Source organism: Crotalus tigris, unplaced genomic scaffold (genome assembly GCF_016545835.1).
Source record: "Crotalus tigris isolate CLP2741 ecotype Arizona unplaced genomic scaffold, ASM1654583v1 scf7180000021055.717220, whole genome shotgun sequence".
In the NCBI taxonomy this organism is placed as follows: domain Eukaryota; kingdom Metazoa; phylum Chordata; class Lepidosauria; order Squamata; family Viperidae; genus Crotalus; species Crotalus tigris.
This window is the reverse complement of record NW_024098332.1, coordinates 455,205-480,320: the sequence shown is the minus strand read 5'-3', so window position 1 is coordinate 480,320 and position 25,116 is coordinate 455,205. Positions and strand designations below refer to the sequence as shown.

General features: G+C 37.7%; 2 protein-coding genes and 1 pseudogene across 4 annotated transcripts; 1 reads left to right on the top strand and 2 right to left on the bottom strand.

Moving 5' to 3' along the window:
* Positions 1–1,106: 1,106 nt before the first annotated feature.
* Positions 1,107–4,436, top strand: LOC120320001 (olfactory receptor 2G3-like). 3 transcript variants are annotated; one of them, XM_039369423.1, is made up of 3 exons: positions 1,107–1,197; positions 1,526–1,686; positions 3,463–4,436. In XM_039369423.1, the coding sequence occupies exons 2-3, from the start codon at positions 1,664–1,666 to the stop codon at positions 4,406–4,408; spliced, it is 969 nt and encodes a 322-aa protein (XP_039225357.1). In that variant the 5' UTR covers positions 1,107–1,197; positions 1,526–1,663; the 3' UTR covers positions 4,409–4,436. The 3 variants fall into 3 exon arrangements, with proteins under 3 accessions (XP_039225357.1, XP_039225359.1, XP_039225358.1); XM_039369425.1 differs by lacking the exon at positions 1,526–1,686 and having other exon boundaries at positions 1,149–1,197; XM_039369424.1 differs by lacking the exon at positions 1,107–1,197 and having other exon boundaries at positions 1,238–1,686.
* Positions 4,437–7,363: 2,927 nt separating this feature from the next.
* LOC120320002 (olfactory receptor-like protein OLF3) lies at positions 7,364–14,527 on the bottom strand. The gene is made up of 2 exons (XM_039369426.1): positions 14,491–14,527; positions 7,364–8,366 (listed from the first exon to the last, which is right to left on the bottom strand). The coding sequence occupies exon 2, from the start codon at positions 8,348–8,350 to the stop codon at positions 7,403–7,405; it is 948 nt and encodes a 315-aa protein (XP_039225360.1). The 5' UTR covers positions 8,351–8,366; positions 14,491–14,527; the 3' UTR covers positions 7,364–7,402.
* A 4,331-nt stretch (positions 14,528–18,858) lies between these two features.
* Positions 18,859–19,802, bottom strand: LOC120319971 (annotated as a pseudogene).
* Between the last annotated feature and the right edge of the window lie 5,314 nt (positions 19,803–25,116).

Sequence of the window (25,116 nt, the reverse complement as noted above, 5' to 3'; positions counted from 1 at the left end):
GGTCCCCTCACTAAACAATGGGAGGGAGCAAAAATTAAATAGGAGGATCAAGTAAGCCACCCATCTGATGATAAATAATGTGCTGAATGTCTTTTTCCCACCAAGGAGTCATGGGCTAGACTATAGCTGCCATGCAACTATATTCAAATGATACTATCATAATTTTTCAGACATTACATCTTCAAGTAGGGCATATATTTATGGATTTGTATGATGATGTCAACTTTCTCTAAGCCCTTAAGCCTATGAAAGTGTCAGAATACAGCATAGAGATTGATTGGCTTGAAGTGGATAGCTAAGTTTTTACATTCCTTCTCCTATTAATATTTTTCAATATGGCTGAAGTTGGCATGAGGAGCAGCGGTAACACAGATAGGCAATGGATACCAAAGTCATGATACAAACCAGAACCCTGGGAATAGCCAGTTAAATGCTAAGCATATGGTGAGGATGGCCTCTTTAGCGTCATTGCAAATCTAGTGGCATTACTTAGATTAGCTGTTTGTAATCAGTTGACTCTTGGTAAGTAATTTTGCAATAGCTTTCAGGAAGAACTGGTTATTACTCTTTCAATATGTCTACAGCAAGTTTTAGAACACACTTAGCTCCAAGACACACTACCTATACTGAGAATGTGATTTCCAATAAGATGGGAAATGGCCCTATCCAATTAGGGGAATCATCCTATGCCTTGAAAATCAATTCACCATCAATTTATTCATCTTAGTAGAAGATATTTTGGAGACATTTGAAGACATTTTGGACACAACATTCCACATATCAACACAAGAAAATAGTGTGGCTGCTCCATGTCACTGTTAGTGGGGAAACCATTTGATTTTATGTTTTATATTTATAGAAAAACTTTGATCAAAGTTTGATCAAATTAAACAGGCTTCTTACACTCCAAATTGTTATTCCATTTTCAACATTATGGTCTGAATTCTTCTGAAAATGATTTTCCCTGTTTGAGAAAGTTTTCCTTTAAAAGTTAACAGGATTTTCAAGCAATTAAATCTCTATGGACAATAAAAGATAATGAGATTGGACTCCTCCAAGGATTTAATTTCTTAAGTGAACTATGGAAGATAATATGCTAACTGTCCTATTTCACCTACACATAGAACAAGTAGATAATTGAGTTATTCATTTTTCTTGTTCACCACTTCTTTGGGGCTTTAGTATTACCCGTTAAAGGTATTGTATTTTTTTTTTAGTTTTATAGTTCCATTATTATTTTCATATGTGCTTGTATGTATATTATGTGAATATGTGTATTTCCAAATGGATCAACACAGCTACTGATGTATTTGTAATTTTTAAAGACCAAAACTGAGATGCACTTGTGCAGCTGAGTTAGCATAAGGCATCCATACCAAAGCATCTGGAAGGTTTTTACATGATTAGAAGATGAATAATGGTGGAGGCATTGACAAGATGCATTCTTCTTCTTGTAATGTGTACTAGTAAATTCCATATAAAGATCATAACTCCTTTTCAAAAGTGTTTTTCTTTCTAACTGCAGTGAGAAGTTGGAGAGCTAACATCTTGACATCATAATTCCAGCAACCAGGGATGTACTTTTGTTTTTGATTGTTATATAAATAAATATTTATACTTTATAGATATTCAGATATTCAGTGCTTGCTTATTGGCTATATAAATGGAAAATATATGGATTCCAAGGTGGGAAGAGTTAACTTATTTCTATGCATTTTATGTAAAGGCAGTTGTTTGGGGATAGCACACAGGAATTTTCTCCAGCAAGGAGAATACTTCCAAATTAATGAGGACAAAGTTACCAAAATATGTTTAATTCAACTTCCCCCCTCCTCTTCCCATTTATTCAAAATTAAATGTATTTACTTTATATACCACAATAATCCTTTATGAAATGAATCATGCATATTTACAAAATAAACTTGAATTATGGATCAGAGGAACCTCTTTCAGCAAAATTTGTTGAATATATTTAGTACTCTTTTTTTATAGAATTGTGCAAAGTATTTAAAAAAAATGTTTTGCAAAGCATGTATCAGTAAAGTACTTCTTTCTAAAATGTTAAAGGAGCTATATCTTTTAGAAAGCTTTCCCCAGATGTTTGCAAATATAAATGCACATACATTTGACTTCTGCTTCAAGTAATAAGTTTGATATATATATATTTATATGAACATGTAGACAACTCAGAAAAGCCCCTGAAATCACACAAGCTTTTCAAAGAAAATACTACACTAATATTTCAAGGGAAAGGATTTCAACCATGTTTACATGGTTTTTTAAGATACTTTTAATTCTAGTGCACTGGTTTGATGTCTTTTTCTGGTTGTAATAAAAATGACACAGAATAATTACCCGCTGACATTTATGCATAGATCAGTTATAGAAAAAACTTGATGGAGCAAGTTTTAGCAAGCCACAAACTTATGCATATCTACAGAAATAGGATCTTCCTGTAACTTGGCAACATTGTGATAAACAAAGCTACTTAGGAATAGTATATATAATACATATACATAATATATATAATACATATACATAGATATATATGACTATATCTATATAATTGTAAAATTATCTGTGCACTGCATGCCTGCTCAGCATTTCTTTGTATAGAAATCAATAGGGCCCTGTTTACACATAAGGAAAAAAAACATTAAATATGCTTAAAATCCTTGCACCATCTAAAAAAAGATAAAACAATAATTGGGAAGAACTCAGTAAGTGAATAAAAATCCAGAATAAACATCTGGCTGATAGCAACAAATCATCATAAAAAAAGGAAAGCAAAATATGTTGTAATTTATAAGCTAAAAAGGATATGTCTTTAAAATTTGAGCTGTCCCCAAATTTCAATTTTTTAAAAAAATATTTAAATTTATATAAATTTATATGAATTCAATGTCCTGATGAACCTAGTTCCTTCTATTGAACATAAACAAACTGTGAATAAGATTAAAGCAAATGTAAACCCACTACAAGGAGAAACTTCCTGACAGTTAGAACAATAAACCAGTGGAACTACCTGCTTCCAGAAGTTATGAATGCTCCAACACTGGAAGTTTTTAACAAGAAACTGGACAGCCATTTGTCCAAAATAGTATAGGGTTACCTGCCTGAACAGGGGGTTGATGACCGCCAAGGTCCCTTCCAACTTTTTTATTATTATTATTATTATTATTATTATTATTATTATTATTATTAATTATTACATCAGAAAAGACTATATTGGGCAGAACTGAGAAGCAGCAAATTAGAAAGTAACATAAATGTTTATGAGATTAGAAGCAATATCTTTTTGTGTAAGAAGATGAGGTGGGTAGCGGTAGGGGACAGAAGATTTGAATAGGAAATTGGACCCAAGACTTCTTAAACTGTATGATATAATATCAACTTTATCATGAATAGGAAGCTGACTGAAATAAGAGTTTCCTATTGACTTATTTAGTTTTATTTTTCCAGGTGCCAAGTAAAGAAGATGTGGGGCTCAAATAGAACCACAGTGAATGAATTTATTCTTCTTGGCTTTACCAATCATCCTACATTGCAGCGTCTTTTCATTGTGATGTGTCTTGTCATGGCTCTGGCCACAGTAATTGGAAATAGTCTCATTATCTTTCTGGTTTGGAGTCACTCCAACCTCCACACAGCTATGTATTTTTTCATTGGTAATCTCTCTTTGCTGGACATACTTTTCACAATAATCACTGTCCCTCAGATGCTTGTACACATAGCTTCTGGAGTCAATAAAATTTCATTCAATAGATGCATGGCCCAACTTAACATGAGTCTTTCCTGTGGAATGACTGAGTGCTTCATTCTGGCTTTCATGGCCTATGACCGTTATGTGGCAATTTGTCAGCCTCTAAGATACCCCACCATCATGGGAATACGTGTATGCATGAAGATGGCAGGGATCTGCTGGGTCACAGCATTTTTTAATGCTTCTGTACTGACAGCCATCACTATCAGTTTTCCTTTCTGTGGACCCAATCAGATTAATCATTTCTATTGTGAGTTACCTGCAATGCTTCAACTGGCCTGTATGGATACATATATGGCAGAGGCACTCATTTTTGCCCTGAGTGTGATTGTACTCATGCTACCTTTTACCTTCATAATGGTTTCTTATGTCCACATTGCCAGAGTAGTGCTCAGCATGCTCTCAACTAAAGGTCATCGAAGAGCCTTCTCCACTTGTGCTACCCACCTTACTGTTGTTACATTGTTTTACACTACCATTGGCTTCACTTACTTAAAGCCAAGATCTCATCATGTAGCAGACCAAGAGAAAAAGGCCTCAGTCTTTTATGCTTTGGTCTCTCCCATGCTGAATCCCATCATCTATAGCCTGAGAAACAAGGATGTTAAGGAAGCTTTGGTCAAAACAATGGGGAAAGTCAGCTAAGTTACAAATGTTTTTTTTATATTTGAACTGGAAGTATTAATTTAAAAATAGAAGCTTTCTTCCTCCATTCAAGGACTGTTTACATTTTGTTTTCCTCTAAGTGCCACAGATGCTGAACATTGGAATTATGTGTCTATGTGGACTAAGCATAAGGATTTGGAAGTCCATAATATATCTGAAAAAATGTTTAAAATGTTGCTTTTATATTCACTTCCTAAATTCTGCTTTAATACAAAAGTATCACACTAATAACATAGGAATGTACTTTATAATGGATAGAAGACAAAGTGAATGTATTAGGAGTACAACAAAAATTGTAGAGCTATCTTGTTACATTCTTGAGGACTATAAAAATTGTTATCTATCTTAATGATGTACAGAAGTTAATTATAGTTTTATATTTACTTCTATTAAGTTTAAATATTTCTATAAAATAGTTTAATCATATCTTTAATGCAGCAGTGGGGTTTGCCAAAATTAAAACTCCATCATCTGTGCTAATAAAATGATCCATGTGGTATAGCTGAATGCTATAGTGAAACTAATACATAGAAACAATGTCTTGTATGCACTAGGTACTGCAGTAATATTTATTGTTTATTATATGATGATTATAATCATCCTGAAGTTATAAATTTAAATCCAGAGTCATATTTAATTCATATTGCTTGTTTTTAGAGCTTCATTTTGAACTGATAGCATCTTTGAATGCAGTATAAGTTATTCCTGCATTTGTTCTCCATATATGAAATCTATTGAAATACCAAACATTATGAATTTTTCACTTATGAAGATTGGCTAAAATTATTATTATTATATAATAGTAAAGGGGAGTTTAAAGTTTAGTGTAGTGTTTAAAAAAAACAGGCCTAGAAACTGGGCAAAAACAAGCTCTAGTCTACATCAGGCACAGGTTTGGGCAATTTTGGGCCAATCACTTTCTTTTAGTCCTTGGAAGAGAGCAACGACAAGCCTCTTTTGAAAATGTTGCCAAGAAATTTTCACGAACTTGCAGGCAATCATCAAGACAATTAGATACACGTCTAGACAAAAAGAGATATAGGAGAAAAAACATCTAGATGCAAAAATCCTCTGTGACAATAAATTGTAGATATGTGCTGTTTGCCAACACTGATTTAAGGTGATTTTTTTTTTCTTTTTCACAAAGGGGCAAAGTTGACAACTTTGAAACAATATGGCCAAAGTTTTGGAGATGTTTTCTTTAGAACATTTCCTGCTGCCCCACATCCTTCCTTTTTTGTATTCGTTTTAAAATTGCATTGATCCCCTAATGATATTAGATTAATTTGTATATTTTAATTAGTTTAATTAGTTTACATAGTAAGTTATATCAATAAAAATAAAAAAAATATTGAGAACCTTCCTAGATATATCAGTTTTTCACATTCAAGCTCAATTACAAATAGATTCCAGCTAAACTTTGCTGTGAGAAAATAAGCCCTAACTATATTAGGGATATATTGTCATAAGGATTGCTGCACGACAAGTTGCATTACACACCAAGAAGATCTTTATATAAGACTTTCAGAGCAATTTTTTATAGTTTTCACTGTGACGAGCCAAAGTCTATGTGTACCAGTGGTACATCATCATAATAATCTCATGATATTGCTAAAAATCACTAGGTGGAAATGTAACATCACGATTTCAATACATCTTGTATGTTATTGATTTTCTGGAACATATTTTTAATGTTAAAGATGTTTTTCTCCCATTGCCACTCCTCAAGTCTTGGTATGCTTGAAATGTGTGTTGTGAGTCTTTCAGAGTTGTGCTATGAAAGATAGGGAATCATACACTGTAAGTATTTTAAACAATTAAATATAAATAAAGATGCAGTTGATTGATGCTATAAATATGTCTGTTTTTGTTATGAGTATCTGTGTCTGTCTATGTGTGTGAAGGGGGAGAAAGATAATCATTGGATTATATAGCTCAGTTAGATGGTATATGTACTCTTAAATGCAAATTTTCACTTTATATTTTCATATTTATCTGATAGACTTAATTTAAACTTGAAAATTAGCCATGAGCTAACTGAAATTACAGAAGCAGGTCTTCAACCTAAGATTATCATATCCATGATAGCAAAATTTCATGGTATCAAACTCACATGTTTAGCTGCCAGTCACAAAGTATCAGATGCAGAGAGCTCTTCAAATAAATAAAAGTGATAATTTTTATACCTACTGTTCATTACAACAGGTCAAAGGACATAATAAATTTCATGTCAAATAGCTTTTAAATTGAAAATGAAATGAAATTAAAATAGAATCTGGAGTGTCATTTGAAAAGAGAATGCAACAGAAAAGGAATTTTGAAATTTCAGATGATTAAATATTTTTGTTCCTCTGATTGCCATTACCACCATCTGTGACAAGATAGCTCACTATTAATAATTTGGCAGCACTGTTGAATGACAGATTCTATACATGAGATTTGGCTAAGTAATACAATAATTGCTTTCAAGTAATACTACAATTATTTTAACACATTATGCTTTCCTATACTGACAGTTACATCAATCCAGATGCTCTCATTGTGAAGAGTCTTAAAGAAATGTACACATTAATCAAATATATTCTCAGTTTTCCATAATCAACATTATATAATTAATGCTTATACAGGTTTAATGATCCTTACAACATCAGAACAATGTAGAATTTTTTGAACATTTGCCTGAATATGAGAAACTGATGCAGAAGAGAAAGACACCACACATAGTATATTTTTTGTCTTCCTTGCTCCCAACTTTCTTATTTTAAACACAAAAACATTTTAATCTAAAAGGTCATAAAAGTGTCTCTGTGCTCGCTTTCATCAAATGGGGTATTCATTCATATGGATTACTCTTAAGGTGTTCATATTAATACATCTAGAAGTTTGCATTATCTAAACACATTAAAACTATGGAATTTGTGTTAGTATTATGTCCTTATAACATTGTACATAAATTCACAGTACACAAATGATTTATTCATTTTCTGCAGAAATATGTTTCCCTGATATTTTACTCAGAGCTCCTTTTACTTCTTTGTTTCTTAAGCTATATATGAGGGGGTTGAACATTGGTGTAACCACTGCATAGAAGAAAGCAAGGATCTTATCCTGATTTGAAGATTTGCTACTTTTGGGGTTCATATAAGCAAAGGCTGCTGTGCCATAGCAGAGGGTAACCACCATGAGGTGAGAAGTACATGTGGAGAAGGCTTTATAGCGACCTTGAGAAGAATGAATTGCCAAAATTGCATGGATTATATAGATGTAGGAAAGAATTACCACAATGCAGGGAATTAGGAGGATAATGAATCCTGCCACCATCAGAGAGATTTCATTAGCAAACAACTCTGAACAAGCTAATTTTATAACAGCAAGGACTTCACAAGCAAAATGATTGATGGTGTTGAATGAGCAGAACTCAAGATGCATGGTGAACCCAGTCTGTATCACAGCATTAAGAAATCCACCAGTCCAGGAAGCCAGTACCAGCTGGATGCACACTTTCTTTCTCATGATGACCTCATAGTGCAAGGGAAAGCAGACAGCTACATATCTATCATAAGCCATGGCTGCCAATAGAATGAATTCAGTGCTGCCAAAAGTTAAAGAGATGCAAAGCTGAATCATACATCTGCTGAAAGAGATACTTTTGTGACTAGTTAGGAAATGGACCAGCAGCTGAGGCACCACACTGGTTGTAAAACATATATCCAAAAAAGACAAGTTGCCTAAGAAGAAGTACATTGGTGTGTTCAGTCGTGCATCAGTGTGGATAGCTATGATGATAAGTGAATTACCCACAAGAGTAATGAGATACATGGAGAGGACAATCACAAACAAGCATTGATTAATTCCTTGTTCTCTGGAGAATCCCACAAATACAAACTCTTTGACAACTGACTGATTGGTTTGTCCCATCATTCAGATAGTAACCGGACTGAAAAAATGATAGAAATATGATATGTTATTTATATTTGCATTTGAAATTTAATTATCTCTTTTATATATAACACTGATTAATAAAAGTATGGCATTTAGGAAACATTAGGGATACTGTGAAACATATTCTTGATACTTAAGAGACATTCACTTTTTCTGGCTATGGGAAGCCTATAAAAACTTTCTGCTAGAATTCCCAGTTAAGCAATATATATATATGTTTTTGCTTTGCTTAATATTGCCCATGAAAACTATCTCAACCAATAGAAAACATTTGACCCTGAGTTACCTTCTTTTTTCATCACAGATATTAAATTTAAATTTACCGACAAAGAATTAAAGGGAGACTAGTATAGCTATTTTGAGCTATTTAGCTGTCATCAGCTAGCTCAAAAATTGCTATACTACTCTGCCTTTAATTCTTTGTCAGTAAATTTAAATTTAACACAGAAATAGTTTGTCACAGAAGTGATGGCCTGTGAAGGTTCCTAGATTGGGGCTGAAAGGTGGAAGCGGAAAGAGTATGCTCCGTCCCATATTTGGGTAGACCAGGTTGTTCTGATAGACTGGTTTCACCAGAAAAAAACACTTAACTTTTCATCACGGATGTTTTCCTTTTTCATAAATGGCATAAAAAGGCAACTGGTAGAGATGATGATGATGATGATGATGATGATGATGATGATGATGATGATGATGATGATAATGATGATGGTGATGGTAATGATGATGTTGGAAGGGACCTTGGAGGTCATCTGGTCCAACCCCCTGCTCAGGCAGGAAACCCTACACAATTTCAGACAAATGGCTGTCCAGTCTCTTCTTAAAATCTTCCAGTGTTGGAGCATTGGTTAATTGTTCTAACTGTCAGGAAGTTTCTCCTTAGTTCTAGGTTGCTTCTCTCCTTGATTAGTTTCCATCCGTTGCTTCTTGTCCTGCCTTCAGGCACTTTGGAGAATAGCTTGACTCCTTCTTCTTTGTGGCAGCCCCTGAGATATTGGAACACTGCTATTAAGTCCCCCCTCGTCCTTCTCTTCATTAAACTAGACATACCCAATTCCAGCAACCGTTCCTTATATGTTTTAGCTTCCAGTCCCCTAATCATCTTTGTTGCTCTTCTCTGTACTCTTTTATAGTCTCAGCATCTTTTTTACATCGTGGTGACCAAAAGTGGATGCAGTATTCCAAGTGTGGCTTTACCAAGGCATTGTAAAGTGGTATTAATACTTCATGTGATCTTGATTCTATCCCTCTGTTAATGTAGCCCAGCACTGAGTTGGTTTTTTTTGGCAGCTGCAGCACACTGCTGGCTCATATTTAAGTGATTGTCCACTAGAACTCCGAGATCCCTCTCACAGTTAATACTATTGAGCAAGGTACCCCCTATAATAGTATATTATACATATTTTTTTTCTTGCCTAAATGTAGAACCTTACTTTTTTCACCATTGAATTTCATTTTGTTATCTAGCGCCCAGTGTTCAAGTCTGTCCAGTGTTCAAGTCTGTCCAGGTCCTCCTGTATCTTAAGCACTCCTGGAGTGTTGGCTATTCTTGCCAGCTTGGTGTCATCTGCAAATTTGATGAGTTCCCCATCTATCCCCTAGTCCAAATCATTCATGAAGATGTTGAAGAACACTGGTCCTAGAACAGAGCCCTGGGGCACCCCACTACACACTTCCCTCCATGTAGATGCAGTTCTATTGAGGACTACATGCTGAGTACAGCTGGTCAGCCAGCTACAAATCCATCTGGTGGTGATGCTGTCTAACCCACATTTTTCTATCTTATTGAATAGTAGGTTGTGATCTACTTTATCAAATGCCTTACTGAAGTCCAAGTAAATTATATTCACAGCATTCCTCTGATCCACTAATTTTGTCACTTGGTCTAAGAATGCAATAAGAGTTGTCTGGCATGATCTGTTTTTGACAAACCCATGTTAGCTTTTAGTAGTCATTTTGTTTGCCTCTAGGTGTTTGTTGATTCATTGTTTGATTATCTTTTCCAGAATCTTCCCAGTATTGAGGTCAGGCTGATAGGTTTGTAATTTCTTGGATCCATTTTTTTTTTCCTTTTTTGAAGATGGGAACTACATCAGCTCTTTTCCAGTCCTCTGGTAATTCCCCAGTGCTCCAAGATCTTTGAAAAGTATAGTTCAGTGTTTCTGAGATCACATCTGCTAGTTCCTTGAGAACCTTGGAGTGTAATCCATCTGATCCTGGTGATTTGATTTGAACCTCATCTAGGCTGGACAGGTGCTCACTTACCATTTTCTTGCCTATCTTGTGTTTCTATACTGTTTTTTATGGCACTATTTTGTATAGGTTGGTCTGTTTTTTCCCTTTGTGTAAAGACAGATGCAAAAAATGAGTTAAATAGTTCTGCTTTCTCCCTGTTGCTTGTCACCTTCTTGCCACTTTCACCCACTAATGGACCAATCATTTCCTTCACTTTCTTCTTGTTTTTTACATGTTGAAAGAAGCTTTTTTTGTTATTTTTGACTTTGGTTGCAAGCCTTAGATCTTTATGAGCCTTAGATTTCCTCACTTCATCTTTGCAGGCTCAGGCTATTTGTTGATATTCTGATTTAGTTATGTGCCCCTCTTTCCACTTTTTATACTTGTCCTTTTTATCTTTCAATTTATCAGAGAGTTCTTTATGCAGCCATGCTGGTTTCTTTTGAGAGTTGTTATTTTTCCTCTTTGTTGGTATTGTGCTAGACTGAGCTTCTATTATCTCGCTTTTCAAAATTTCCCAAGCTTCTTGAGTTGTTTTCCCCTGGAGGATTCTCATCCAGGGAATCCTTCCCAAGCCCTCTCTAAGTTTATTGAAATTAGCTCTCTTGAAGTCCAAGACTCTACTTTGACTATGTTCTATTGCTTGTGCTTCCATAATGTTGAATTCCAATATTGTATGATCACTACCTCCCAAGGTTCCTGTGGCTTCAACACATTCTATCATTTTATCCCTGTTAGTGAGAATTAGATCCAAAATGGCTAATCCCCTACTTCCCTTGTCTACTTTTTGGGAGACAAAGTTGTCTGCTAGGTTTGTCAGGAATCTGTTTGATCTTCCACTTGGTGCAGAGTTTGTCTCCCAGTTGATGTCAGGGTAGTTAAAGTTCCCCGTTACTATTGTGATTTGCTTCCTATGTACCTTAGCTGACTAGCAAAAAGTTCATCTATTTCTCTGTTTGGTTGGGTGGCCTATAGTATACACCTATGGCAATGTCATTTATTCTCCCTTTTATATTGACCCAAATGCATTCAAGGCAGTTTTCATCATTGTTGTGCTCTATTTCTGTAGATATGTAGTTATTTCTTATATAGAGAGCAACTCCACCTCCTCTTTTATTTGGTCTGTTTCTTTTAAATCATTTAAATCCCTGTAGCTTTGTGTTCCATTTGTGGGTTTCATCCCACCATGTTTCTGTAATGGCAACAATATCATATCTGCCCTCATTAACCTGAATTTCTAGTTCACCCTGTTCGCTGTTCATACTCTGTGCATTGGTGTATAGACATTTGAGTCCTTTATGTGTTTACTTTCTACATAACCTGTGTGGTTCCCGAGTTCCCCTATTGTCTTACCACCTATTTGGTTAGTGCACTTTGTGTGGCACTCGTTATTGAAAGCTTGATTTTGCTTGACAGCAAGGTTGGTATTCTTGTCCACACACACATCTATGTTTCATGCACTGATAGCCCTATTGTTTTTATATTGCTGGGGACAGGGATGTTCTATATCAATTAACTCACTGTCCCCGCTTTTTAGTTTAAATATTCCTCCAGAAAATCTGTGAATTTATAGCCGAGTAACTCAGTCCTTTTCTTTGATGGATGCAAACTATCTCTTTTGTACATTTTTTCATTGGACCAGCTACTGACATTGTGACTAATATATCCAAAGCCTTCCCTTTTACACCACTTATTTAGCCACATATTGAATTGTGCTATACACTGGCCTTTTCTATTTTGCTCTTTATACACTGGTAAAACTTCTGAAAAAGTTAGCCTACAGCCTATTTTGGTAAGTTCCTGCCCCAAGCTCTGGAAATCATTTTGCACAGAGAGTACATCTTTTTGGGACAGATTGTTAGTATCAAGATGTACAATAGCCTCCACATTGCAGTCCTTGCTGGCATTATTGATTATTTTAGAAATATGCTTCTTGTCCCTACTGGCAGTAGCACCTGGGAGACATCTGACCTCTTTTGAAACCTCTCTGTCCTTTCTTAAATTTACACCCCTTATAATTGAATCACCAACTAGAAGGTGGCTTCTCTTTTTGCATGTCTTTCTGTTCTTGCATGACTGATATATAATAACTGATTCACACTTCTCCCTGTCAAAAACAAGTACTTCATCTCAGTCCATGATCCCCTGCTTATTTGAATTATCATCACAAATACTTTTACCTGTCTCCTTAATTTCCCTATTAAGGTCAGCAAGGGCACTGTATCTGTTGTGCAGGGACACAGCAAAAGCTTTGTGTTTAAGATTCACAGCTCTCACCCTTCCAGATCCCATGGTTGTCCACACTGCCTTTCTCCTACAGGATCTTTGTGGTAGAAGGGGCTGATAGCGCAGAGGCTCAATAGAGTAGAAGGGCTGAACTGGACACTAATTTCTGCCTGAAGAACACAGATTACATAGCCTAGATAGATAATCTGTCCTTGTAGACAGTGATTTGTTTACAGATAGGACAGTTTCTGAGTTTGAAGAGGGTACTGCAAAAAACAGCTGCAAAGCAAGTGTTGCACTGTACTAAGCCAGGCATTCTTAGATACAAGGAATCTCAGATGCACTTGCCCTGAATGTACAGCTGCTGCTCAACTCACAGTATATAGCAATTCCAAGAAAGAAATTCCCAGCAAGAAAGAAATTCCCAGGATGATAATAGTAACTAATGTACAAAATATTAAACTATCATATCTTGTTCTGTGAATAAGTATGAATGATTATGAAAGGAATAATATATAGAGAAAAGCATGATGGTATGTGACTACAGATATAAAAAATATAGAAATCTATGGAAATTCTCAGTCATTGAGGTCATAGTTGTCCCAAAGGTGCTTTTTCATGAGCACCTTTCAGACAAAAATACAGAAATAATCATGAAATAATGAATATAAGATAGACCAAAATTAAGTGGAAATATATATTTATACCCCAAAGTCTACTCTGTGTTTCGGAGAAAAAAAAAGATTAAGAAGATTCAACTTGGTTAAAGAAACAGTTGTTATTATGTCTTAGTATGTGACTCATAATCATTTCTAACATTGTGCAATTTCCAATGAATGCTAATGAAAATTAAGATTTCATCTTTTAATTTAAAATACAGCTATTGATATTTATAATTGTAAGATGCATTACACTGTTGCCTTTCTCCCCATAACTACATAAGTCAATATACTGTAGATAAATATGTTAAGATGAAATATAATATTTCCCACAACAAACAGCAAAATAAACAGATACCTAAAGGCATCTGTTGAATTATATGCAGCAATAAAATATAATACAGAATTATGAGCATTAAATCTATGAATCATAAGATTAAATAATTAAACTTAAAAGGAACCTGTTATCCTAAGATGCCAAAATGAATGGCTATGCTAAAATGCAACAAACGATTAACAATCAAATATGAATATGTTGTTACAATTGTGACCAACAAAATGAAAAACAATTGATACAATTGATACAATCATGCAATTATTCCCTATCAATTTCTATCATCAATATGATAGTATTTAGCACTATTCAGATAAGTTGTATCAATTATATCAAGCAATAAAAACCAGAGATAAAATAAATTTGAGTGGTCTTGATTACCTGATATTAATTTTCTCAATTTAGATGTAAGTGCATATTTGTATGTATAAAATTGTGCCAAAACAAATATGATTTATGTATTAGAAAAATTACTTCCATAGAAATAATTGGGTAAACGTGCAAGCCAGAAAAACATGACTCCATAAATGTATCACTGAATCTAACTTTGCAATAAATTCTGAGAACCGATATGAATATGAAATTAGGACAAGAAAGAGAATCACATCACTTTCTAATAACTGTCTAAAAGGAGGACTCCTCAAAGTGGAATCTGCCTGACTTACCTGCACAGGTGGGTAGACAAAAGAAAATGAAATGTTCTAATCTAAGAACCTTAAGAGCTTTTGAGTTCCCATTATATAGATTTTCATTAAATTTAACTACAAAGTATATTGCATAACAGAATATGCCCCTTTAGGCAATTAAGTTACCATGTATGACTTAATTAAAATAAGTTTTAAAAACAGTATCAAGCCACTTGGGTTTTAAATTTAAAAAAAAATGCAGCTTCTTAATATTTGTCTTCTCTCTCCCTCTCTGTCTCTGTGTCCCCCCCTCGCTCTCTCTCTGTGTGTATACGTGCGCACACACATGCCTTCATGTCACTCCTGACTCTTGGCAACTGCCTATCCAAACAGTTTACTTGACCTCATTTTTTGAAGTTGTTTATCATTGCTTTTCCCAGAGGTGAGAAAGACTGACTGGTCTTAAATCATCCAGTTTGTGCCTAAGATGGGACTAGAATTCAAATTCGATTTGTGATTATTCTCAATTATTAATACATAGATGGTTGCATTCAGATCTAGGAATATCTAAGGAATAAAAGGAGGGATAAAAATCAATCAAAAATAAATAAATAAATAAATAATATTAATGATATATCTATATATAATGGACTCAGTAATGTGCTACTGCAAAAAGGCTGGCAAGCTGTATCTTCATCGGTCTACAAATTTTTATTAAAGAAGCAGGCTAGAAGAATGAAAAGTCTCTCCTGGCCTGCCTTTTCCCCTTCTTTCTTCCTGTAGATTATTACTATTTATCAGCATATAGATACAGAATTATCCATCCATCTATCCATTTTTTATATTGCCCCACTCCCAATGATTCTATCAATAGCATTTTACAGATTCAAAGAAAACTGCAAAGCAGCAAGTGGGAATGGACTCAAATGTAGTGTCAAGTTACAAAGTGTCTGAGTACAAATGGAGCTACAGAACAAGCTAATGCAATACTGGAACAGTACCTGCATTTCTATGTCAACTATCAACAAACAAACTAGGCAGATCTTTTGCTATTTGCAGAGGTAGCGTATAACAATGCAGAACACAGCAGCATCGGTATAACCCCATTTAAGCTAGCCACAGGAGTGGAATTTGTGCCAATACCAGAGTGTCCACAGGAGTCTCCTTCTCAAACACCCTGAGTGAGTGGGTGGGTATGTTCCAACATGTTTGGAGTAATAGGAAAAAAAATGTAGATAAGAACTCCCCAGGAGGCACTCCATGTAGGAGATAAAGTTTATCTGTCTACTAAGTATCTTAAGTTGAGACAAACTATCAAGAAGTTAGGAGCGAAGTACATAAGTCTTTACCCCATTATAAAGGTCATGAATCCAGTGAGAGTAGAGTTTAAACTATCAAGGTTATTGGATAAACTGCACCCAGTATTCCATTGCAGCTTACTGATGCCATACTGGGGATCCACAATAAACCAGTAGGGAAGGCAGCCCCAGCCGCAATACTAGTAGAGGGGAAAATGCATTATGAGGTCAAATGAATCCTCAATTTCAGAATCCAAAAAAGAAAATTGCAGTACTTAATCCAATGTGAGGGTTATCCAATGTCAGAAGCTAAATGGGTAAAAACTCCTCATGTAAAAGTGGATTGTTTGGTAAAGCAATTCAACACTAAGTACCCTCAGAAGCCAGTACAAGAAATAATAATAATAATAATAATAATAATAATAATAATAATAATAATAATAATAATAATTATTATTATTATTATTATTATTATTCAGTAGAAACATCAGAAAATTTGTGCAAAGATCGATGGCACAATGGAAGACATAGTTGCAGATCAATGGTGAGAGACTGGGAAAGGTTAATATCAAGAGAGGAATATTTCAAGAAGATTCATTGTCACCATTACTATTTGTTATTGCACTGTTTCCTCTGTCAACAATACTGAATAACTCAGGTCATGGCTATGAAACATCTACCAGACTATCTCATCTCCTTTACATGGATAATCTGAAGTTGTATGGAAAAACATAATCTGAAATAGAATTGCTGCTCAACACTGTCCGTATATATAGCCAAGATATTGTTATGGAGTTTGGCTCGGACAAATGTGCCACACTTACTATCAAACAAGGAAAAATAATGAAAACTGAAGGAATCAAGATGCCCCACGAAAATAACATTAAGAGTCTGGATGAGGAAGATTACTACAAATACTTGGGTATCCTTCAAGCTGACAACATCAAGCACACTGAAGTCAAAAAAAGATTAGAGGTGAATACATCAAGAGAGTGAAGAAGATCTTAAAGTCCAAACACAATGGAGGAAATACCATAAGGGCAATCAACACCTGGGCAATCCCAGTCATTAGGTACACAGCTGAATAGTGGACTGGACTCAAGCAGAACTAAAAGCAATGGATAGGCAGACCAGAAAAATAATGACAATGAATCATGCCCTTCATCCACGCAGTGACATTGACAGACTTTATCTACCAAAGCAAATAGGTGGGCGTGGAATGCTACAAGTACATCAGATGGTTGAAGAAGAAAAAATGGCTTTGGAAGAATATCTGAAGAACAATGATGAAGATGCACTGGTATATGCTTACTAACTACTGGAGAGACCAAACTGGCCTACAAGAAAGACCAAATAAAGAACAGAATAGAGGCATTGGAAGACAAAGCACTATATGGCCAATACATGAAAAAAAATAGCTGGGAAAGCAGATAATAACAAGACCTGGCAATGGCTAAGAGCAGGAAAATTGAAGAAAGAGACCGAGGGACTAATTCTGGCTGCACAAGACCAGCCTTAAGGACAAATGCATACAAAGTCAAAATTGAGAAGACAGCAACAGACAGTAAGTGCCGCCTATGCAAAGAAACTGAAGAAACAGTGGACCACTTGGTAAGCTGTTGCAAGAAGATTGCACAGACTGACTACAAGCAGCGGCATGACAAAGTAGCAACAATGGTGCATTGGAAGATCTGCAAAAAATATCATTTGCCTGTAAGCAAAAACTGGAGGGATCATAAAATAGAGAAAGTCATAGAAAATGATAAAATTAAACTGCTCTGGGACTTCAGAATTCAAACAGACAAGCACCTGCAACATAACACCCCAGACTTAACAATTGTCGATAAGAAAGACAAAAAAGTCTGGATAGTGGACGTGGCAGTGCCTGGAGATAGCAGAATAGAAGAGAAAGAACTGGAGAAGATAACAAAATACAAAGACCTACAAATAGAAATAGAAAGACTGTGGCAAAAGCAAGCAAGGGTAGTACCAATAGTCATAGGCTCCTTGGGTGCAATCCCAAAACAACTGGAGCACCACTTGAACACCATTGGCATTGATAAATTTGCTATTAGTCAATTGCAAAAGGCGGCCTTACTAGGAACTGCTTCCATCCTGCGATGATACCTGTAATACCATCAAACATCCACATCTGCCTATCCCAGGTCCTGGGTAAGGACTCGATAGGTAGACAAAATGCCAAATCCAGTCTGAACATCTGGCTGACTGTGCGATGATCCATAATAATAATAATGTGTATTCCTTTTTGTTTTCCAGGTTCACTCACCTCTGCAGGGGCCAGCCTGTCAAGCTACAAAGATTTATTATCATTAGGACTGCCATAGGGTTTCTAGCTTGCCTACAGTTGTGGAGAGAAGAACTTGGGATCCACAATTGCTCCTTATCAGTGTGAGAGCCAAAGCTACGGAAGAAATGTTTTAATGAACCAAAGTTTCTTCTCATAACAATTGCTTGGAGATTAATTGGATAATGTGACCTGAACCATCAAAGAGGGAAGATAAGTTTTTATCTTTTAATTATCTGTTTCCCACCATATTGCCAGAGCTAGCTTTCCTTCTATCATGCTAGTATTCTATGCCTAATAAAGTTTATATTGGAGCTCGCCATCTCTCTGGTATTTTACTTTGTTGGGCTTTTTAGCCAGAACGTGGCATGTAGTTTTTTAAAAGAAAGGGAATAAAAATGACAGGTCCAAGCTCCTTCCCTTCATTGGTTAAAATTTATTTGGAGGTAGAAGCTTCATGTTGTTGCTGTTATTATTAAAACCTGCTTAAAGTTTGTGATTAATGGAAAAAAATGGTATCTATCATTTTATTAAACTGAAAAAGAGTACAATTAATATTCATTTTAAGTCTTTAATTAGTTCATAACACTGTATAAAGAAACAAAATAGCTAACCTAATAGAGAACAGGTGGAAATTATAGACACCTGCTGACACTATAGATAGGAAACACATAGAGTAAAGCACAGTACAAGTTAATATAGAATTCATAGAAATATAGGGAGAGACATAATTCATATTATTACAGATAAACATAAGTTTTAGAAAATATGTGAGTACTCCTCATTTTCTTTCAGAAGAAATTATTACTTTGTAAATTTTAAATAAAGTTTTCTGAGAAAAATCTTTTTCATCACATTCTTAATGTCCTTGTTTCTAAATGTATAAATCAAAGGGTTTAACATGGGAGTGATAATGCTATAAAGCACAAAAATGAGTTGGTCTTTTTCTAATGAGTATGTTGATATTGGCCGGTCATAGATGAAAATGGAGCTTTCGTAATACAATGTGACAATAGTTAGGTGTGAGGTGCAAGTGGAGAATGCTTTGATCCTCCCTTCATTGGATTGTATCTTCATGATAGTGGGGATGATATAAATGTAAGAAAGAAGAATTCAAAGAAATGGAGTCCATCCTATGAAGATCCCAACCACAAATAAGATGATATCATTTAAAGTTTTGTCTCCACATGAAAACATTAGAAGGGGAGGAATATAACAGAAGAAATAATTGATGTGATTGGCCCCACAGAATGGTAGATGGAATGTAAAATAAGTGTGAAGAGCTGAATTGAGAAAGCCACTTGCCCAGCAGGCACCAGACAATTGGAGACAAAAGGCTCTTCTCATAATGGAAGTGTAGTTCAAAGGATGGCAGATAGCTGCAAAGCGATCATAGGCCATTGTAGCTAGTAGGATGCATTCAGTGCCCACAAAAGACAGAAAAAAAAATAGAACCGAGTTACACATCCAGCATAGGTGATACTCTTCTTTTGTGACATGAGGTGTACAAGTATCTGAGGAACATTAGCGCTGGTATAACAGATATCCGGAAAAGAGAGATTTCCTAAGAAGAAGTACATGGGAGTATGAAGCTGTGGGTCCAGGCAAGCAACAGTGAGAATGGAGATGTTCCCTACCAGAGTACAGATATATGTGGCAAGAAAGATAAAGAAAAGCATCAGCTGCAGTTTCTGGAGACCAGAGAAGCCCAAGATGAGGAATTCATTTGGAACAGATTCATTCATCATTGTGTCAAAAGTTAGTCTTTTATTTTTTTTAACCAGAATAAGAATGCTCACCTGATGATCAGAAAATCTACCAAGCTGTCACCATTCAGTACATAGAATCTAACATCTCTCCAGTCACATAATGTAATCTGAATCCTCACTTTTTACTTGCTCTATCAAAAAAAATCATCTTACAATGCTATCACAATGTGCTTGTTCATGTTCATATGTTTATTTGTGCAACAAATAGGAAAAGTAGTTTGACATCACTTAATCCATTGTATCACAATAACTCACATTGTTTTTTAATTGTGGTCTGTTGAATAAGCTACATTTCACAATCAGCACACAGCATTCTAAATTAAAAGTTGTGAAGTCACTTTATCTTTTAAAGAAGTGATTGCAGGTCTCGGTGCTCTGTTCAGTTCTTTTAGACATCCCTCTCTTTCTCTTTCCTCACTTTCTTTCTCTTTCCTCTCTCTTTCTCGCTCTTTCTTTCCTCTCTCTTTCTCTTTCTCTGTCTCTTTCCTCTCCCTCTGTCTCTTTCCTCTCACTCTCTTTCTTTCTTTCCTTTCCCTCTCTCTCTTTCCCTATCTCTCTCTTTCTCTTTCCTCTCCCTCTCTTTCTTCCCTCTCTCTTTTTCCTCTCCCTCTGTTTCTCTTTCCTCTTCCTCTCTATTTCTCTCTCTTTTTCTCTTTCATCTCACTCCCTTTCTCTCTCTCCTTTTCCTCACTCTCTCTTTCCTCCCCCCTCTCTCTTTCCTCTCATTCCTTTCTTTCTCTCTTTCCTCTCTCTCTTTCTCTCTTTCCTCTACCCTCAAGATCTCTGGTTGCCTCTTTCAGTGACTCTGGGCAGCTTACAGTTCAGAAAGAATTCAGGCCAGTGGTGTTTCAAAAGTCAGGCCGGGGCTCAGTCAGGTCCTCGTGGAGTGCAATCAGGGCCAGCTCTGGGCAGTCCTGGGTGCCTGACTCATGGAGCAAGCCGGCCGGGAGCCAACAATTAGTGGGCCCACCAGGAGGAGGCTGATGTGGACACCCCTGCGGCAGTCAGGCAGACACCGAGCTGGATGGGATTCCTGGCCAGACAGCTGCAGGGTGGAGCGGCTCTCTCGCCAGGGCCGTTCAGCCTCCCTGGCTGGCTGGCCTGCAGGAGGGCGAGTTGGGCCATGCTGGGTGGCGGGAAAGGAAGCACGCTGTGATTTGCACAGCCCTGGTCCAGGTCCAGAGGACCACCCTCGCCCCAGTGGATGGGGGCTATGAGGGGGGAGCCCCTTTTGATGTCCGGAAAGCAGCTCTTCCTTCCTGCTCTGGGCATTGGAAAATGGGAAGAGGTCCCGGGAAGGCCAAGCGTTGGGGATAGGAGGCAGAAGAAGGTGCCCAGGGCATGGCCTAGGGAGCGATGCCCCTGCTGGCTGCCGCTCCAGCCAGGACTGCAACCTGGCCTGGCCCAGGGAGACACATGGCCAGCTCGGCTACCCAGGGAGTGGCCTGAGGACAGCCCAGGGATTGATGTCCCCGGCAGCCACCACCCCAGCTGGGACTGCCACTTGGCCTGGCCCGGGGAGATGTGTGGCAGGCTCAGTTGCTGAGGGAGTGGCCCGGGGATGGCCCAGGGATCAATGTCCCCGCTGGTTGTCGCCCCAGCCAAGACTGCTGCCCAGCCCAGCCTGCAGAGATGTGTGGCTGGTTTGGCTGCCTGAGGATGGCCCAGGGTTTGATGCCCCCACCGGTCACTGCCCCAGCCAGGCCCCAGCCTGGCCTGGCCCGGGGAGATGCATGGCTTGGCTGCTGAGGAAGTGGCCCGGGGATGGCCCAGTGATTGATGCCCCTGCCAGCCACCGGCCCAGCTGGGACTGCCACCCAGCCCGGCCTGGGGAAACATGTGGCCAGTTCAGCTACCTGGGGATAGCCCAAGGATCAATGCCCCTGCTGGCCGCCAGCCCAGCCAGCTTGGCTGCTGAGGGAATGACCCTTGGAAGGCCCAGGGATCAAAGCCCCCACCGGCTGCTGGCCCCACGAGCCGCCACCCCAGCTGGGACTGCCACCCGGCCCGGCCCAAGGAGACACATGGCTGGCTCGGCTACTCAGGGAGTGGTCTGGGGATAGCCCAGGGAGCAATGCCCCAGCTGGGACTGGTGCCTGGTACAGGTAAGCTGGGGGAAGTATGCCACCTGTCCTGTGGCTGCTTTGCAGCAGTGCTCCACGTATTCAGAGCCCCCTCCCTCCCCCTGCCACTGATCCTCTGGTGCTGCTTGGCCAACAGTCGTGCTGGCTGGGCATTGCAGGGGCTGTGGTTTGTGGGAGGAGGAGCAGTGGAGACTGCTCTTAGCGGGGATCTCGGGGCTTCCCCATGTGGCTCCCCAGCCATGTATGTATCGGACAGGGCCAGCCCAGGAAAGGGACTTCCTGGCTGCCCTTCTGCCAGGGGGCGGGGCACCCGGGCACAGGGCCAATCAGGAGCCCTGCTTGGGGTTAAGTCTGCATGAGAGAGAGAAAGAGAGAGAAAGGGGAAGCGCACGTGCCTCTCTCTCTCTCCTTGTCTCTCTCTGCAAATGGCGGAGGAGGCTCCGGAGCTGCAGGGGATGGTAAGAAATATCTGACAGTTCCTGTTTAAAATGAGCCATTAAGTTTTTATTTTCATGCCAGCTTTAATTCTTTAATATTCCATTCTTATTGAATTCAGAGACCAACTTCCATGCAAAGTAATCCACAATTTAAGTATATTTATTTAATCATACAAAATAACAACAATAACAACAACACTATTGGAAGGGACCTCTTCTAGTTCAATCCCCTTCTAGTCCAATGCCAGTCTCTTCTTAAAAACTTCCAGTGTTGGAGCATTCACAACTTCTGGAGGCAGGTTCTTCCACTGATTAATTGTTCTAACTGTCAGGAAATTTCTCCTTAGTTCTAGGTTGCTTCTCTCTTTGGTTAGTTTCCATCTGTTGCTTCTTGTCCTGCCTTCAGGTGCTTTGGAGAATAGCTTGACTCCCTCTTCTTAGTGGCAGCCCCTGAGATATTGGAACATTGCTATCATGTCCAGCCCCATCCTTCTCTTCGTTAAACTAGACGTACCCAATTCCAGCAACCGTTCCTTATATATTTTAGCCTCCAGTCCCGTAATCATCTTTATTGCTCTTCTCTGTACTCTTTCTAAAGCCTCAACATCTTTTTTACATCGTGGTGAACAAAACTGGATGCAGTATTTTTCATACTTCTCATCATTGTAACTCCATACATTTCTGTGAAAATATGCAATATTTATTTTCAGTCTCTTTCAAGCAGATTCTGTATAATCTTCCTTATATCTACTTTATTTACATTCTCTTGGCAGATCAATATATTTGGGCACACTTTTTCATATAAGACTCATATTTTCTATTCCTACGGTCATTCTACTTTGCTCTAATTTCTGTCATTTCTTCACTATTCATCCATTTTCATTGTTTTACAAGATCCACTCTAATGCTTTCAAGACACCCCTGTCCCATAATAGAAAATAGTGTTAACTATTATGTGAATTCTAGTGTGCAGGTTTAATATAATCCCAACATAGTCATATGTTCCGATAATTGATCCAATGGGAAATAAATTCCCAATCGAAATAATACTTAATTCTGTTTTATTTTGAAAATACCAACTCTCTTAACTAATAATTGTTCTGGTGTTTTCCCCATGAAGGTACTTCTTTTTTCCTATCTCTGTTTCTCACTCTCTCTCTCAATCAATCCTTAAAAAAAAAGAAAAGAAATTATTCCCTCTATATGTACAAATAATATTTATTTCTACAAAGCTGAGCCCATGCTAGTCCAAAAAGGGAATAATGAAGTAGGTAAGGATAAGATTTGTCTGTTTTCTATTATGATTCAAAGTTCAAAAAACAACTGCATTTCTTATAGAATGTTATCTTTTTAACCAATATAGCATCATTCTGAGTTTCAAAATATTATTCCATTTGTCTGAAATGGTATAGGGTTTCCTGCCTGAGCTGGGGGTTGGACTAGATGACCTCCAAAGTCACTCCCAACTACTACTATTACTATGACTTGATGATGATGATGATGATGATGATGATGATGGAACATCACACAGTCAGCCAGATGTTCAGACTGGATTTGGCATTTTGTCTACCTATCGAGTCCTTCCCAAGGACCTGGGAAAGGCAGATGTGAATGTTTGATGGTATTACAGGTATCATCGCAGGATGGAAGCAGTTCCTAGTAAGGCCGCCTTTTGCAATTGACTAATAGCAAATTTATCAATGCCAAGTGGTGCTCCAGTTGTTTTGGGATTGCACCCAAGGAGCCTATGACTATTGGTACTACCCTTGCTTGCTTTTGCCACAGTCTTTCTATTTCTATTTGTAGGTCTTTGTATTTTGTTATCTTCTCCAGTTCTTTCTCTTCTATTCTGCTGTCTCCAGGCACTGCCACGTCCACTATCCAGACTTTTTTGTCTTTCTTATCGACAATTGTTAAGTCTGGGGTGTTATGTTGCAGGTGCTTGTCTGTTTGAATTCTGAAGTCCCAGAGCAGTTTAATTTTATCATTTTCTATGACTTTCTCTATTTTATGATCCCACCAGTTTTTGCTTACAGGCAAATGATATTTTTTGCAGATCTTCCAATGCACCATTGTTGCTACTTTGTCATGCTGCTGCTTGTACTCAGTTTGTGCAATATTCTTGCAACAGCTTACCAAGTGGTCCACTGTTTCTTCAGCTTCTTTGCATAGGCGGCACTTACTGTCTGTTGCTGTCTTCTCAATTTTGACTTTGTATGCATTTGTCCTTAAGGCTTGGTCTTGTGCAGCCAGAATTAGTCCCTCGGTCTCTTTCTTCAATTTTCCTGCTCTTAGCCATTGCCAGGTTTTATTATTATCTGCTTTCCCAGCTATTTTTTTCATGTATTGGCCATGTAGTGCTTTGTCTTCCCATGCCTCTATTCTGTTCTTCATTTGGTCTTTCTTGTAGGCCAGTTTGGTCTCTCCAGTAGTTAGTAAGCCTTCCTGATATACTAATTTCAGTGCATCTTCATCATTGTTCTTCAGATATTCTTCCAAAGCCATTTTTTCTTCTTCAACCATCTGATGTACTTGTAGCATTCCACGCCCACCTATTTGCCTTGGTAGATAAAGTCTATCAATGTCACTGCGTGGATGAAGGGCATGATTCATTGTCATTATTTTTCTGGTCTGCCTATCCATTGCTTTTAGTTCTGCTTGAATCCAGTCCACTATTCCAGCTGTGTACCTAATGACTGGGATTGCCCAGGTGTTGATTGCCTTTATGGTATTTCCTCCATTGAGTTTGGATTTTAAGATCTTCTTCACTCT